The sequence below is a fragment of the Centroberyx affinis genome, unplaced genomic scaffold, assembly GCF_046629955.1.
Source record: "Centroberyx affinis isolate AG114_WGS23_722 - 3 ecotype Tasmania unplaced genomic scaffold, CSIRO-AGI_Caff_v1 ptg001376l_1, whole genome shotgun sequence".
NCBI lineage: Eukaryota > Metazoa > Chordata > Actinopteri > Beryciformes > Berycidae > Centroberyx > Centroberyx affinis.
In genome coordinates, this window is record NW_027279860.1 from 177,834 (window position 1) to 193,618 (window position 15,785).

General features: G+C 41.0%; 1 protein-coding gene across 2 annotated transcripts in view; it reads right to left on the reverse strand.

Annotated features, from left to right (window-relative positions):
- Nucleotides 1-699: 699 nt before the first annotated feature.
- Nucleotides 700-15,785, reverse strand: part of swap70b (switching B cell complex subunit SWAP70b) — a 33,841-nt gene continuing 18,755 nt past the window's right edge. For both annotated transcript variants that reach the window (XM_071525995.1, XM_071525994.1), the window contains 5 exons: nt 10,446-10,553; nt 8,701-8,867; nt 5,897-6,095; nt 4,317-4,413; nt 700-2,507 (listed from right to left, as the gene is read on the reverse strand). In XM_071525995.1, coding sequence (XP_071382096.1) covers nt 2,389-2,507; nt 4,317-4,413; nt 5,897-6,095; nt 8,701-8,867; nt 10,446-10,553 — 690 coding nt within the window. In that variant the 3' untranslated portion in view covers nt 700-2,388. The remainder of the gene's footprint in view (nt 2,508-4,316; nt 4,414-5,896; nt 6,096-8,700; nt 8,868-10,445; nt 10,554-15,785) is intronic.

A 15,785-nucleotide genomic window follows, 5' to 3' on the forward strand; every position in this document is an offset into this window, starting at 1 on the left:
TATAGAACGGCATATGATACCGATGATATTGTCTGTATCTTGCATAGCTAGACAGGAGACAGAAGACAACGATCAGCTTTATTTTGGAAAATAGAGGGTCTAGACAGTGAAGTCATGGAAACTGCTCTGTCCCTAGGTGAGCCACAATAACACATAGTATACAGTTAATCAGTACGAGTGGCTCCCCATGCCGCTGTTGCTAGACTTTTGCCACAGGAGATTCTTTCCACGCTCAGTGCTGATGTGTTCTGTGATGCCACAGCGCCATCTGCAGGACATGCATGATCCAACAGGCAATTCTTGTGGCAATGCAGATGGGCAACATTGCCAGCAACTGATTACAAAGTGATATGGTGGGTCAGACATGTTTGTCATTTTTTCCTGGCAACATGGTGTTCCTATGTGCTTAAAGTGCAGTGCTCCTTAGTCACTGCTACCCAGTTGGAAGTTGGCAAAAAGTTGCCTCAATGGGCAACTTGCTACACTGTGCATAAAAAATAAGAAGTTTATTTTTCTAGCACCATTCATACATAGAATGCAACTCAAAGTGCTTTACATAAAATAGATTGATTGGATTAAAACAATTATAAGCAAAAGTCAAAATAAAAATATAGGTAAATAAAGAGAACAGCGATGTTTGCTCAAAAAATGAGAGAAAATTAATGTTTTTTCAAAAAAAGAAGAAGCAAGATAAGCCAGTTACTCAAGACATGTTTTATTACATAGTTCAGTCTTCAGCTATATACTGTACATACATATAAAAACACAAAACAGAAACCACAATGTTCACAAACGTTGACGTATCGAAGGCACTGATGGTTACGGCACAACAGCACAGGACAAATGTTCTGCAGTTAGCTTTCCTGTTTCCAATGAAGCTTTGGCAAAACGCCCTATCTCTGACACAGTGTTTAAAGGCAGGCAATGTTTAGGGCCAGTTTAGATAGAGATTAACCCTAACCCTAAGACTAACCCTCGGGCAAACAGACTCAGGTCAATGGAGAAAAGAGCACTTTGATGATGGGAGTAAAATGGGACAGCAAGTTAGTGAATTATACTGCCATTTTAATCAGTATCAGGAAGATGTAACAGAGCTTTGTTAATGTGGGAAGTATCACAGCCTTTACATTATACAAGTCACCCACAGGTGCTAATGATGGCGCCTGTGTGTTGCTGCTTTAGTAAGGAAAACAAAAAAGGTAACCAGTGTTAAAATATTTACACAAATCCCTTGTAATCTCCATTGAAAATAGTCCCAAAGAGTTAAAAGGAAAAAAAAAAAAGTGTTGACACAGGAATGTGAGTAGTTGAATGGTAACTCGTTCAGTGGTTCATTGCTCGCTCACAGACCTTAGACCCTATGACACTATGACAGCCTGAACATAAAACAGTGAATTTCCACTTTAGCTGTCTGCATCGGTCTTCACCTGCTCCCTTATTTGTCAATTGCAATAGGTCAGACTCTGGTGAACAGTAGTGCACTTCATAGATACAACCAGACAGTCAGGGAAAGTGGAACAAAACAGGAACTAAACGCTAGCAGGGTACAAACTCTTTTTAAATCATGAATAAACCAAATTTAAATATCTATTTTGTATTTTTGTAAGCCTGTCAGGAGGTTAGCTAATGTCGGCTTTTACATATTCAACAGTCTCCACTGTTAACAGTCTATTAAATACTGAGAACTGACGACTTGGTATCAAAAGAGACTGGTAGCATCATTAGCGAGTTGGCTGCACGCTGCAAATACCCAGAAGGCTCGTCTGTAGCGGACAGAGTTGTCATTTGAGATGCGTCCAATGAGGGCACGCCTCATCGCACACATCGCTGAGTCAGCGGGCGTTGGGTCAATGTTGGACCAAGGCACTCTTTAAAGGGGCAATAAGTATGATTTTACTGCCCAATAGCACAAAATGACTAATATATCTGCAGAGGGTTGATAGTGTTGTTGATCAATACTAATGATTCAGCGATTACTGGGTCAGAGACTTGTGTAGGAGGAAACAATTTCTATCAATGTTGTTGTAAATCCTACTGGTTGCTCATAGAGGCCAATAAAGGGATAAAGGTCATAGATTATTTAATGCCCCTTTAAAAAAAAACTCCTTTATTAATCTAGCTCTGTTTTATTTCCCATTTAAAACCGTTGGACTGACGTGTTTTGGCCACATTCCTTCTTGAGATGCTACTGTATCTTGGTACTTTCAGGTTTTTGGATTCCACTGAAAATCCGGTTACCAAAGAACTCCTTTCAATCACTACTTATGTAGATGTTACACTTGTCGTGTATCCCAGCAGCCCTCTCTCCTCTCTTCTTCTTCTTCTTTTTGTTCAATCAGCAGATATCTGAGCCGGAGCCATGTCTCAGGTTCGGGGACAGAAGAGCCTCTACTGGGCCTGGGCCGGCTGGTTCTTCCTCTCCTGCCACTCCTTCTCCCTCAGACTGAGCTCCGCCTCAGAAAAGGCTGCAGGGCCCCAGTTGGTGATCATCTGGTTCCCCTTGGAGCCTGGAGGGGAAAAAATTAAAGAGACTATTCAACACAGAGTAGGGCTGGGCAATATATCGATATTATATCAATATCGTGATATGAGACTAGATATCGTCTTAGATTTTGGATATCGTAATATCGTGATATGGCATAAGTGTCTTTTCCTGGTTTTAAAGGCTGCATTACAGTAAAGTGATTTAATTTTCTGAACTTAACCAGACTGTTCTAAAACAGGGAAGGAAACCCTGTCTTTGCATTTTATTTTGATCACAATCTTGTTTCAATAAAAGTGCTTGTGACAGCTCACATGTGGCTTTGACTAACAACTGAACATTTAGCCCACTTCGTAGAAAATACCGAGATATATATCGTGTATCGCCATTCTGCCTAAAAATACCGAGATACGATTTTTGGTCCATATCGCCCAGCCCTAACACAGAGGAATATTGCATTCAGGTAGACTACAACAGTGGTTCTCAACGTGGGGTCCGGGGACCACCAGGGGTTCCTCGAGGGGGTTCCAGGGGGTCCCCAGCAAATTGATGAATTGTTAAGCTTCACCATCATTTCATTTACAAGAAGTTAACACAATTAGAGAATGTAGAAGAATTGTCTCATGGAATTCTGGACAAAATCATATCTAACAATAAAAATATTCTCAGATTTGGGTCAGAGAGAAAAACATCTCATCAAATGGGGGTCCGTGGCCCTAAATTAGGGGTCCTTGATATGAAAAAGGTTGAGAATCACTGGACTACAACACTCAGTGATAAAGTGTCTATTTATGTCTCAAATTTTTCATGTTGTTTTGGGCTTTTTTCGTTTTTTTGGATATACGCCTCCCATTATTTTTTAATGGGAGATCACAGTTTTCCTGCTTTTTTTCTGTGTTTCTGATCTCTGAATATTCTCTAGTCGCTCCAATCCCTTGGAGCAGAGGTGTCAGAGGCTTAATCACTAAACCAGATATAAAAATCCAAATGGTGTTAAGGGTTGGGCACAAAAAGTGAGCCCCACAAGTGTTTCAACAAGAAGTCATTAATATTTTAGGTCCATATTCATTATTTTGCATACAAGATGATACATGACTGTGAGGTTAAAGTGCGGACTCTCATGTTTCAACTGAGCGGGATTTCATCCATATCAGATGAACTGTTAAAAAACCGCAGCCCTTTTTGCTCATTAACCTCTTCAACTTAAAAACATCAGCAAAATCTTGATATCTCATTACCAGGTTGTCTCTTTTCTGCCTTTTTCCATGTGTGCTTCGCTCCAACCTGCTCTGAGCACGGTTAGCTGAGGGAGTCGAAATAACCAAGAGTCTAGTAATCAAACCAGCCTGGTTGTTTCTCCCTACTAATTTTCCTAATGAACTCTATGGGGAAATTAGTAGGGAGAAACCACCATAAAATTTATTCATACCAGGAGTCGGCTTGTAGCTTTAGGGGAATCGTGGGTGCAATTCAACAAGACGTAATGTGGCACTCTATGAAACTCACAGATTGAATGTGTGCCACAAAATAACAGCCTGGTTATCATTTTTATTTCCTTCAGCCTGCTCATCAGGTCCATTTTATTCTAACTGCAAAAAGTGCAAAGTGCAGTGTAACAAACGCTTTGGTCCAGTGAAAGCATAGCAACTGATAATGTAATAACAGCTGGATAATGTAATAACCTTTCAAAATGTAATGTAATGTCCCTCTACATGAGTCAAGCATGTAATAAAACCTAATATTGTATTTTTATTTGTATTGTGTTGTATTGTATTGTATTGTATTGCACACACACACACACACAGACACACACGCAGCAGTGTGCAGTCGTTACCTGGCTGGATGAGCCGTATCAAGCCCTCATGATGAGCCACCTTGTGCTTCCAGGTCTTGGTGTTGTTGGTTGCGTCCTCCAGCTTCTTCATCACCGTCTGCCTCACACCAGGCACACAAGGAAACACACAGACAAAACACACACACATAGTTATTAACTGGAAAATATACCAGGAGGGGGTTCTTTTAGGTGTTTGTGCTTTTCTAAGAGCACCTTTTGTAAACTGGGAGACCTTATTTGACATTTAAGGACCACAATTGAAATAGGCCATTCAAACGTATTGTGTCATTTGGATAAATATAATGTAGTATGCTTATTGGTATATTTGTATCACTCATTTGCATGCAATTATTAACCATTCATAAGTTCCTAACATGTTTCTCTACCATTTCCAACTAGCTGCCTCCCATCCAGCAGTCACATAGTGACACCATTTGGTCAAGGAAGGTACTGCAGCATTAACACCATGGTCCATAGAAATGCATTCACTTTTTTTGCTCAAGGTTGCTGAGAACAGGCACACTTTAAAAGTACAATTATAACCTACTTATTATCATTATAACCCAATTAGAAGATATTAAAAATAGATCACACTGCATTAGAAGAGTGGTTATTAATACACTTAACAGCTCATAATGCCCTACATTGAGAACCAGGCTTAATTTAATGATGGGTGAGTTTCTAATTTGTTTCACAAGGAGACAACAAATGTTATAAGACTGTTATAACAGCTTCTAATGCGTATGCACTACTGGAACACATTGTAGTCCATTATAGCTGTACCCACAAGTATTCAAACTGGGTGTAGAAAAAAAAATAAATAAAATAAAGTGTTCAAAACCTTGGCACAACCACAGAACCTCAAACACTACAACAAATTCAACAAATTCCCGCAAAGATTCAAAACTGAGCTTCAAGCTTTCAGATTGTCTCAGTGATATTTCTCCACATTTATGTCTTGGTAGCCATTTTATGAGTTGCTGAAGATGGTGCTGAGCTTAGTGCTTTCTGGGTTTGGGAAATAGGGAAAACACTATGGGAAAAGCCCATTATAAATAAAAGTCATTATTCTTTATCTTACTCCTATTCTTGTGTGATGTCTACTGTCCAGAGTCTTGCACATTTTCTTTGCTCTATGTGTGAGGCTCTTGTACCATGTGTGTTAATGTGCACTCTATAAGCCGTCAGTATAACTCTGCACAAATGTCATCAAGACAGTTTCCTGTACATTGCACTTTGTGATTACTGTGGCAACTACTCCCAGTCTCCCACTCCTACTGCTGCTACTGCTGCTGCTACCACCAGTGTTCCTTCCAAGCCAGTGGTGTCCAGGCTTGTACCATGGAAGAGTGTGCAGGTTTTTATTAGAGCTGATCTCAATAATTAGTCCCTCAATCTTTGGTTGAAGGTGCCAGTTAGTGAAATCATCTGATGCAGTGTTTGATTGGAATGAAAACCTGCAGACCCTTCCATGGCACAGGACTGGACACTACTGGCTTAGAGGGAACATTAACTACTACTAACCACTAGTTCCAGTACTACCACTATGGCTACTGCTGCTGCTACTGCTATAATCTGACCTGGTACTGCTCCAGCGCCCCCTGCCTCTCGCTCTCCAGCTGCTCCAGCTGCTTCATGGCGGCCTGCAGCGCGCTCTCCTTGGCCAGACGCTCCTTCTCCAGCTCCTGTTTCTCAGCCTCCGTCTCTGAGATGGCTCGCTGCTGCCGCAGGTGGATCTGCTCTAGCTCCACCCTCTTGGTCGCCTCCTCCTCCAGTAACCTGGTAATCCACATAGGTGTCATCATGGGCAACATGGAATATAATGCCATATATAAAAGACTATGACTATTTAAATATACTGTACATTGTCATAAGAGAAGTATAGTGTCATACATGGAACAACATACATTCCTACTCCTTGTTTTACAGCCTCAGTTCAATGTTTTAGATTCCCTCTGTAGCTCAGATTTAGCAACATTTAAAAAAGGGAAAAAAAATTCAATTTTAGTAGGAACCCTATATGTTCTTAAAGTCACAACACAGGTTGTACAATACAGTTCTGTTTCAGGTCTGTTTTAATTCAATGTTTGAAAACACTGAATAAACTTTTACAGCCTAAAAAGACATTTAAAACTTATGTTTAGCTATCACATAGTGGCATCCCTTGTATCAAAAACTCAATACATTTGAGGCTAAGAAACATATCCTCTGTCCAAAAAACACATGAATGAATTCATGAATGAATGGATGGATGAATTAATTAATGAATGGGTGGATGGATGGCTGGATGGTTGGCTGGATGGATGGATGGATGGATGGATGAATTAACTAATTAATGATAAACAAACAAGTAAAGCTGGTTGTGGCATGGCAGTGTTTCAGCAGGTGGCGCCATATTGCAATTCTGGATTGTGGTTTCAAGAATCAGAAAAATTGGTACACAGAGTACACAGAGAAGGACATTTTTACTGCTACTTTTACTTTACTGCAAGATGGATGAAAAGCATCCACCAAATGGCCTCTGTTAAATACTTATGGATAAGGGACTGATCGTTCTCCTTTTAACACAGACAGCACAGTGGTGAGGAGAATGGTGCTGACACACTCACTGCTGGTCAGACAGAATATGATGTGGAAAGCAAATGTCAGCAGAGAGGAAGGAAGGACAAGGGAGGAAATGTGGCGGACAGAAGGAACTACGAGCGAGTCCTATGTCTGGCTGTGTGTGTGTGCCTCTAATAGAAATAGGAGCAAACCCTGTGCTTGATGAAGCCCGAAGCAGGGAAATGTTTGTCAAATAAACCAGACTTTTACTTGACAAAATGAATATAGAGCTCCTCTACTTCCATGTAGGGTTCAACCGATATCAGTATTTCAAGGCCAAACTTGCGTGGAATCCGATTAAAATGCCACATTTGGATCAATTAATAGGTTCATGAATTTCCCACAGACATCCAGTGTCGTATCAATTATACAATAAGTAGTCAAACAAGCTGCATCATATCGGAGGTGGACTACACTGACTGGCCGATTTTTAATAAAAGACCAATAACAGCCTGATACATCCGCAAAATTATGTATCAGTCTAACCCTAATTCTAACCACGTGTACCCCTGAAACCTCATCTGTGTGTGTGTGTGTGTGTGTGTGTGTGTGTGTGTGTGTGTGTGTGTGTGTGTACGTATACTGTATGTTCATGCTTGTCTGTGTGTACCCCCTCACTGCCTGCTTGTGTAGAGGGCTTTCAGGTGACATAACACACTCTCTGGTGGCCATATTGGAGGTCCTAACAGCTGGTTGTGTTTCTAAACGTACAACTTGTCCGTCTCAACAGAACTGATTAGTCATGGTTAATTTCTGTGCTGAGTTTTGACTGGGAACTAATCATTTTGTCACTGATATATCTGATCAATTTTGTGTTTACTATCAGCTTGTTAGCTAGCTAACCATAGAATCTGATCAGCTAACCATCACTGCCTTGTTGTTAACACATCTGATTCTCACAGCTAACATTACGTAGCTAGTAGCTAGTTAGTGTTATTAGTGGCTTGTAGTTTCATGATAACATTAGTTGCTTTGCTAAATTAAAGAAACAATTGTTCAGGTTAATCGAGCTGACTCTTCTCAAGCTACAACTGTGTGCGCTTTCAAGTAGAGACTAGGGCTAGTCAAGACAAGACAGTTTGGTCTGTTATAATAACCTAATTTGAAAACATTTAAATTACTTAAATCAACTACACCCACATCCCACATTTTTACAGATATCTTTTCTAGCCCGGTTGTTAAATATTCAGTGAAGTATTACGCAATTTCAATCAGGAAGACTACCTATCTGTCATTCATTCACACTTTCTCTTTACCCAATCAGAGTTGGCGAACACTTTCCCTCTTTTTCCAGAGAACCAGAGTTAGCCGTCACTTCCCTCTCTTTTTCAGAGAGCCAATCGTCTAAGTGACGGGAGAATATACACGTCACCTACTATGCTATTGTGCTACTCGCATATCTATGCTGTATGCTGCTGTCATTCTAGTCGCTGTGCTTACCTTCGTCCCTCCTCCACCCATCACCACCAATGTCCAGGCTCCAGAGGAACTCCCCAGGGGGACATCCTAAGTCCTACGTCCGTCCTGGATGGACCCCTAACTTCACGAATGGGAGGAGTTCCTCCATGGAGCTTACGCCAAAGTTTACATCTTGTTTCATGTCATGAATAAAGTTTTTCATTTGAGCATTCATCCTAGTCTCTCCTGATTTAAATATATATATAATATTTGTGCACTGCCAATTTCTCCAATGGACCTCTATGAAGGCACCAGCCACGCTAGGAAATTTTTGATGCAAGTGCAAATGAAGCCCCTGTAGGTCCAGTGTTTGCCCACTGACCGTGCCTGCAGCTTGCGGACCGTCTCCTCGTCCTGCCTGGCGTGCCTCTCGTCCTCCAGAGCGTCCTCCAGCCGGCGGTACATGTCCTCCAGCTCCCGGACCCGCTGCAGATACTGCTCCAGCTCAGTGGACTTCTGGGCCACCTGCTCCTCCATCTGCTGCCGTACCTGTTGAACCAGGAAATACAGAGCCGCGCGTTATCCAATATTCATTATCAATACTTGATGGTCTCTTTGAAGAGTCCATTGTTTAATAAGTGGTCTTAAAGGAGTACACCAAGTTTGGGAGACTGGCCCGTTGGTCAATTTGCCCTTTAAGTGATGAGAACATAGACGTCAAAATCATCCATGTGTCCCTGGTAGATCATTTGCTCTGGTGCTTCATGCTAACTCTTTAGCATACACTATGCTGAGTGATTGTAGGCGACTAGCATTATCCAAGTATGAAGACTTACCTTTTAGGAATAAAAGTTGTTGTTGGTTTTTATTATACGGCCTTTAGATTCACAAATTCTAAATATGAATCATCATTAACTTAATTCAGCTGATGCAGCCAGGTTTATTTTGGGAACTATTTCTGGTGAGCAATCACATGTTCATCCATTGCACAGTGATTTTTAGCTGCACACAGTCTCCCATTGCCCACTGCCTTAACTTCCAATGGAAACAGGGAAAGTAGTCCCTGCTAGTTCAAAACAGTGTTTTTTTTTTTTTATCATATTCCATTTACATTTTACCAATCCCCTACACAAAACTGCCAGACTTGGCATCTTAGCATTTAATCACTTTGAGATAATGCTAGCTGCTAACAGCCATTCAACACACTCTATATTTGTAGTTAGTTGGTGTGTATTAGCATGTGAGTTTAAGTTCATTTCTTTGTGTTGAGGCTACGGTCTACCACACTATTTCTATTAATAATATCAATGAGAACCAACTCAGGCGTTCTCTTCCTTAGAACACAACAAAGACTGAAACAGAGATGGAAACTAACCAACATCTCACTGATGGACAACAAATGTCATGAACATCTGCTTGTACACTTTCTTCATAATCTGAAGAAGGCATGTTAACCACAGAATCGTGATGCCTTATCATCAGAGGCAGTGTAGCGTCGCACATGTGGTGGATGTGTAAACCAAAGTGTCTTACAGTACCATAAGTGCATACGAGTCCCGAAACCCTACCAGCGCTAGGTGAGTAAGATAGAACCATATATATGAGAAATGATAACGTGTAGTGAAGATACCAGTAAACAGAAAATGACTCATCAGCCATCACTGGTGTCAGTACTGCAGTACAGCCTCGATCTGCATCTATTTATACTATTTTACTGAACGATTTTACACATCAGAGCAAATGTGGCACTTTTTGCTCCATAGTATTTATCTGACGACTGTAAATACTGGTTACTATGAGAAAGGTTTTACACACCAGTCACACGATCAGTTGACAAAAAAAAGAGGAAGCTATTAGATCATGTATGAAGCATAACTGGAACACTGATCCCTTTATCTATATTTATAAGTTAAGATATAAAATAGGGAACACTACTTATCAATGACATAGGAGGATATTTCATTGAATCTATATCGAACATAATATGTTTGACATTTGATGGCACTACACTGAACATTATGGGTATTTTACTTATTTTGCATTGAATATTAAACACTTGAATCATTTTATATTGTGTATTTGCTCCCCCACAGGCTCTGATGTGATGACTCTGAGTGAGTGACGTACCATTTTCTCTCTCTCCAGGTCCGTCCTGTAACGGTCCTGGAGTTCGGTTTGGGTCTGAAGACGCCGCCGCTCTTCCTCCGCCGCATTAGCCGCCGCCTCCTCCAGGGCCTGGCCAATAGAAACAGACGTGGCAGTCAACCAAAGTCAATTTCTCCAGTAAGTAAGAGCACTTGCTTCATTTTGACAATGTATTGTCAGAGTTGTATAATAGGTTTTGAAAGGTTCTCAAGGACTTTAGGGGTCATGGGACATATCCAGCACATACAGAACATCTAAATTCATGTTAAATTCATGTTTAACTAAAAGAAACAAAGGAGTAAAAACATCAAAACTGGTGTTACAGGGTTTTCACATGGATGCAGCCCTATCTAGGGGGGGTTTCTACATTCAGATGATGTCAGTTTGAAAGGCAGGAAGAAAGCAACGGCCTGAATAACACAGAAGCGGAGATGTTATCTCTAATTTAAACATAGTAGCGTTCTTTGCTGGAAAGACACAAACAAGCTGTGAAGAGGAATTGAAAGAGAACATGCGCAGCTGCTAAAATAACATTTCTTGCTAAGAACTGCTGATACAGAAACAGAAACTCAAAAAATAAAACAGAGGAATTGGGAATCCCTTTTCGTAAACAAATTAACATTAACACAATAATATATCACTTCACTGTTTTTCTGAGCCCTGAAACCAACATTATAACCTGCATAACATTTACACTGTATATTGTAATGCAACCATACAGTGATTAACCACTCACACCAGCACTAGATATATTGCTTGATGTAAGAATAATGTATTTATTAATTATTATTATTTTCATTATTATTAAGTGTAACAGCAAGTCGTAGAACTGTTCAGGTTTGCGCTCTCTAAGTGGCTTCTAGTTATTGTTGTTATTGAACATTTATCCATTAAACATTTGTGTTTTTTTTTATAACAATGGTGTGTTATTGCCTACTTTTATAACAAAAAATAGTAAGCATTTGAGCCTGAAGTGTCCTGGTTGTCTTATAGATTAGGACCCGTGTTCTCATAAAGTCATGAGTTTGAAGCCTGCTCACAGCCTTTGTTGCACATCATCCCTCTCCTTGTCCAGTAAAGCAGATATGCCAGAAAAAAATATCTTTAAATAAACGAGGCGGGCCAGGTGGATTAGTGGTCCCATTAACCCCGTGTTGACTCCTGTCACCCAGCTGTGAAGTGTCTGCAGACTGCGACACACACTCCTTATAGCAGGTTAGTGTGGAGATGCCAGCTGGAACAGAGCGCCTATTGTGTATGTGTGAACCCAGACTTCACTGGAGATGACCCTGGGCCTCTTTGTGTGTGTGTGTGTGTGTGTGTGTGTGTGTGTACATGCATGTGCATTGTGCATTCATGCAATCAAGTATGCGATACAGGGACTCGCACCTCAATGGCAGATTGTTCTCCAGTTCTTGTGCGTTCAGGAGAGCAGTGTCATCTCTGACAAAGACAAATTGTTGCCTTAGAGTGAAACTAGTAGCCGTCCTCGACCTCGACTACGCTGCATTATGTGACGTGTTGTTATGTGCCTTATGTGGTAGTAGTTTGACCGACTGGTGCTGTGTCTCAACCTCTGACACAACGGGTGCTGACGGTTGAGGCATTCATAGTATTACTGCACTGTCATCTACTGTACTGTTCTACATCTACCCCCCCCCAAAAAACAAAAAAACCCAAAACAAACCTTTTAACTCCAATTTTGGTGATTTTCATATTTTCACTTCAGTTAAATGATTACATGAGAGAATTCTCTGACCCCTTGGGCTTATGAAACACTTTGGGTCATGTCAAAAATGTATTATCAAGGTAAAAAATATGGCAGTTTTTCTTTATTCTTGAAAGTTTACATTTTGGAGATGCAAGGTTTTCACCCGACAGCGACGATATGTTGTCGTGACCGCTCTGAAAATAAACAATGCTTCTGTTTTTACTCTGCAATGAAGCCATGTCACTTACAGCTAATGCCATCACCTCTTACAGATCAATAACAGCAATAACTTTAGACCTAAAAATATAAAACATCCAGTAGTAATAGTAAGTACCAACTACTTCCTTAATTTTCGGGAAGCTGACACTTCCTATCAAGCAGAATGTCCAGCTGATAGCAGGAAACAGCCTTTCGTCATCATCAGTATTTGGAGACGCTGAATTTTAACAGTCAATCAACAGTTTCAATTAGGGCAGTCAACTGGAAAAACAAGTTAAGTGAGTGCAAATGTCTCCCCCTCTACCCCTTTCATTTCCCTGAATGGTACAATCCACATTCTTCTGACTGGAGTGGGTGAGACTATTCATGAGAGGGAGGCCACAAGGTGGGGCTAATCTATTATTGACATTCATGAGCACATGGAGTGTAAAAACTGCCAACAACAATGGGTTTCTGTAGAAGGAAACTCATCACACAGTTTTTAGGTGACCTTCTTGTGTGTGAGGGACTGAAACCAGCATCGGGTCGTATATATAATGAATACACTGGTGTCAGTTATAAGGGCTGATCTAAAAATGATGCATGTCGCTTTCATGTTGTCTAGTGCTATTTTAAGTGTGATGTTGTCTACAAGGAAGTTTCTTGCATAAGCTCCTGTACTGGTTTAGCTCGATAGAAGTGTTGTTAACTGTACAGTGATGACAACATGATTGTTCTGTCTGGGTAAAGAAGCAACGCATTTCCCTGCCTGGGTGACTTCCAACATTAACAAGCTACGTAGAAGCAAAGGATTTTAAACACAACATGACACAGCCGTCGCAACATTCCTCACCGATCTCTGTCACCTCTTACATCTGAAGCATGACGGAAAACAAAAGTGTCTTCTTGTGATTGAGGAGCAGCTACTCAAGAGTGACTGAGCTGCTATTAAGCACCAACGACCGACTTGTGTCTACTGCCATGTTGCACTGTTGTTGTTGTTGTTGTTTTTTTTAATAATGTACTAATGATGTGATACTGTTGAGCCCTGTAGGGAAATTCAGGGAGGTCAGAGTTCAGGGTCAGCTAACAGAACAGCACCCATGGCTCTGGGAGGGATTTAGTAGCTGATTATATTATTATTATTCCAAGTCCAAGAATGCCAAGTGTGTCCCTGTGACGAACGTTCCTTCCCAAGTTGTCTTAGAGCTCTGATTCTCAATCTTTTTCATATCAAGGACCCCTAATTTAGTCCACATTAGAGCCACAGATTTAGAGCCAGATCTCTCGGACCCAAATCTGAGAATATTTTTATTGTTAGATATGATTTTGTCCAGAATCCCATGAGAGATAACAGATAAACTATGATCAAAACAGCCATTCTTCCACATTCTCTAATTGTGTTAACTTCTGTAAATGAAATAATGCTGAAGTTTAACAATTCATCAATTTGCTGGGGACCCCCTGGAACTCGCTCAAGGACCCCTGGCGGTCCCTGGACCCCATGTTGTCTTAGAGAGAACAAACTTCTCAAGAACATGAACACAGAGAACACATCTTTACAGTTTGAGATGTGTGTGTTTCTCAATATGCGTTCTTGTGTCCTCCATGCTGCGTTTGACGTAATAGTGCGACTCCAAAATAAAAGAACGCTGAGGGCAGATAAAGATCCTGGAAGTTTACTTGCCAACCGAGGGATAATCAGATGGAGACTTGGCTGGCGAAAATGGAAAACCCAAAGATTCAAACGGTAAAGACGCTTCCCTGTGCTCAGGTTCTTGAGTTTGTTCTCTCCAAGACAACTTGGGAGGAACGTGTCTGGCCCTTAGTGTTGTAGTCGAGACCACCTAAACCGAGACCGAGTCAAGACCAAGACCAGAGCGTATCAAGTCCGAGTCAAGACCAAGACTTTGAGGGGGCGAGACCGAGTCAAGACCAAGACCGAAGGGGGGCGAGACCGAGTCAAGACCGAGACCAGACCAATGCGAGTCCATTTTCAAGACCATGTAATCAGAGTGATGGCTCAACATTTACACCATTTCTCTGCTAGAAGTCAAAAAGAAAGAAAGCATTATTTAGGAATTTAAGTAAAATACAAATGGATGTACAGTATGTACTCAGTGACGGAAGGCAATCCTTTGAAACATTGCAATTCGATTTCACTGACCTTTGGAAAGGCTCAAGACAGTGGGCAGAATGAAACAGAAGTGTTAAAACACCCTGAGCAGATAGCTTCACTAAAACATTCAAAATTATTATCAGGTTATAGCTGACCCTTGCTTTTATGTCACAATGTATAATTATTTTGATTCCTGAAATGAGAAGAAACATAAACTTACTGTCATATATAGGCTACAAATTGTTTTTATGTTATAGTGTTTTGACTTTGACCAATGTGCCAACTTGCCCCGCTCTCCCCTACTCAATCTGCCAGAGCCCCGCTGTGCAGACCAAAGTGAAACTTAAAATTCCACAATTTACTCGCCTGTGTCAGTAACGGTATAAACAGTAACCTGATAACACGTCTTCTGCTGCCCTACAGACTTTAACGGTAACGTTATTACCTTGTGGAATTTAAGCCTAACATTAGTGAAATTATAATTTAACCGATAACTGTGTCGCAATGCTTTAATGCACCGCATTGAATTGAACGCGCCATGTGCCTGTATGGAATCGGTGCTTGTTCTTAGAACTGTTTTGCAAAACTCTCTGTGATTTCTGTAGGCAAATTGTATTATCTCATTCTCTCCTCCTCAGCCACACATGGTGCTCTCTCCTCCTGTATCCTGCGTTCTCTTTCTTGGTGCAGCTCAGAGGGGGGTGAGGGTGGCAGCGTTTAATGGTTAATAAACTGTCAAACTTAAAATAAGCCAAGTTATCGGTTGCAATTTAAAGGGGAAAGTTTTATATCCAATCACAGTAAAAAATAAATAAATCAGACAATGCACCGGCAGGTAATGATGTTACTGCACTTGTGGTCTCGACTGGTCTTGAAATAAAATTCTGAGTCCTCTTTGTCCGAGACCGAGTCAAGACCGAGTAAAAATGCAGTCGAGTCCGAGACGAGACCGAGACCATCACAATGTGGTCTTAAGACCGGTCTCGAGACCAAGACCGATCTCGAGTACTACAACACTACTGGCCCTTCCCTCTCCCTTTTTCAATTGACTGGTAGAGTTGTATGCTTTTGGGAAATATCCTTCTCTCTGTCTCAGTGGTGTAGAAATTCCCTCGGGGGAAATTCCCTTAGGAGTTTCATTCATTAACCAATTCCAGTCTATTACTTCCTGGATAGCATTTTTCTCTGCGCTTACTCACCCAAGCATGAAAATGCAATCCTGGTATTTCAGGTATTCCCACGTTGAGCAGGGAACATTTAAATTCATCTTACTGGAAAAACCTGCCTGTCAGAG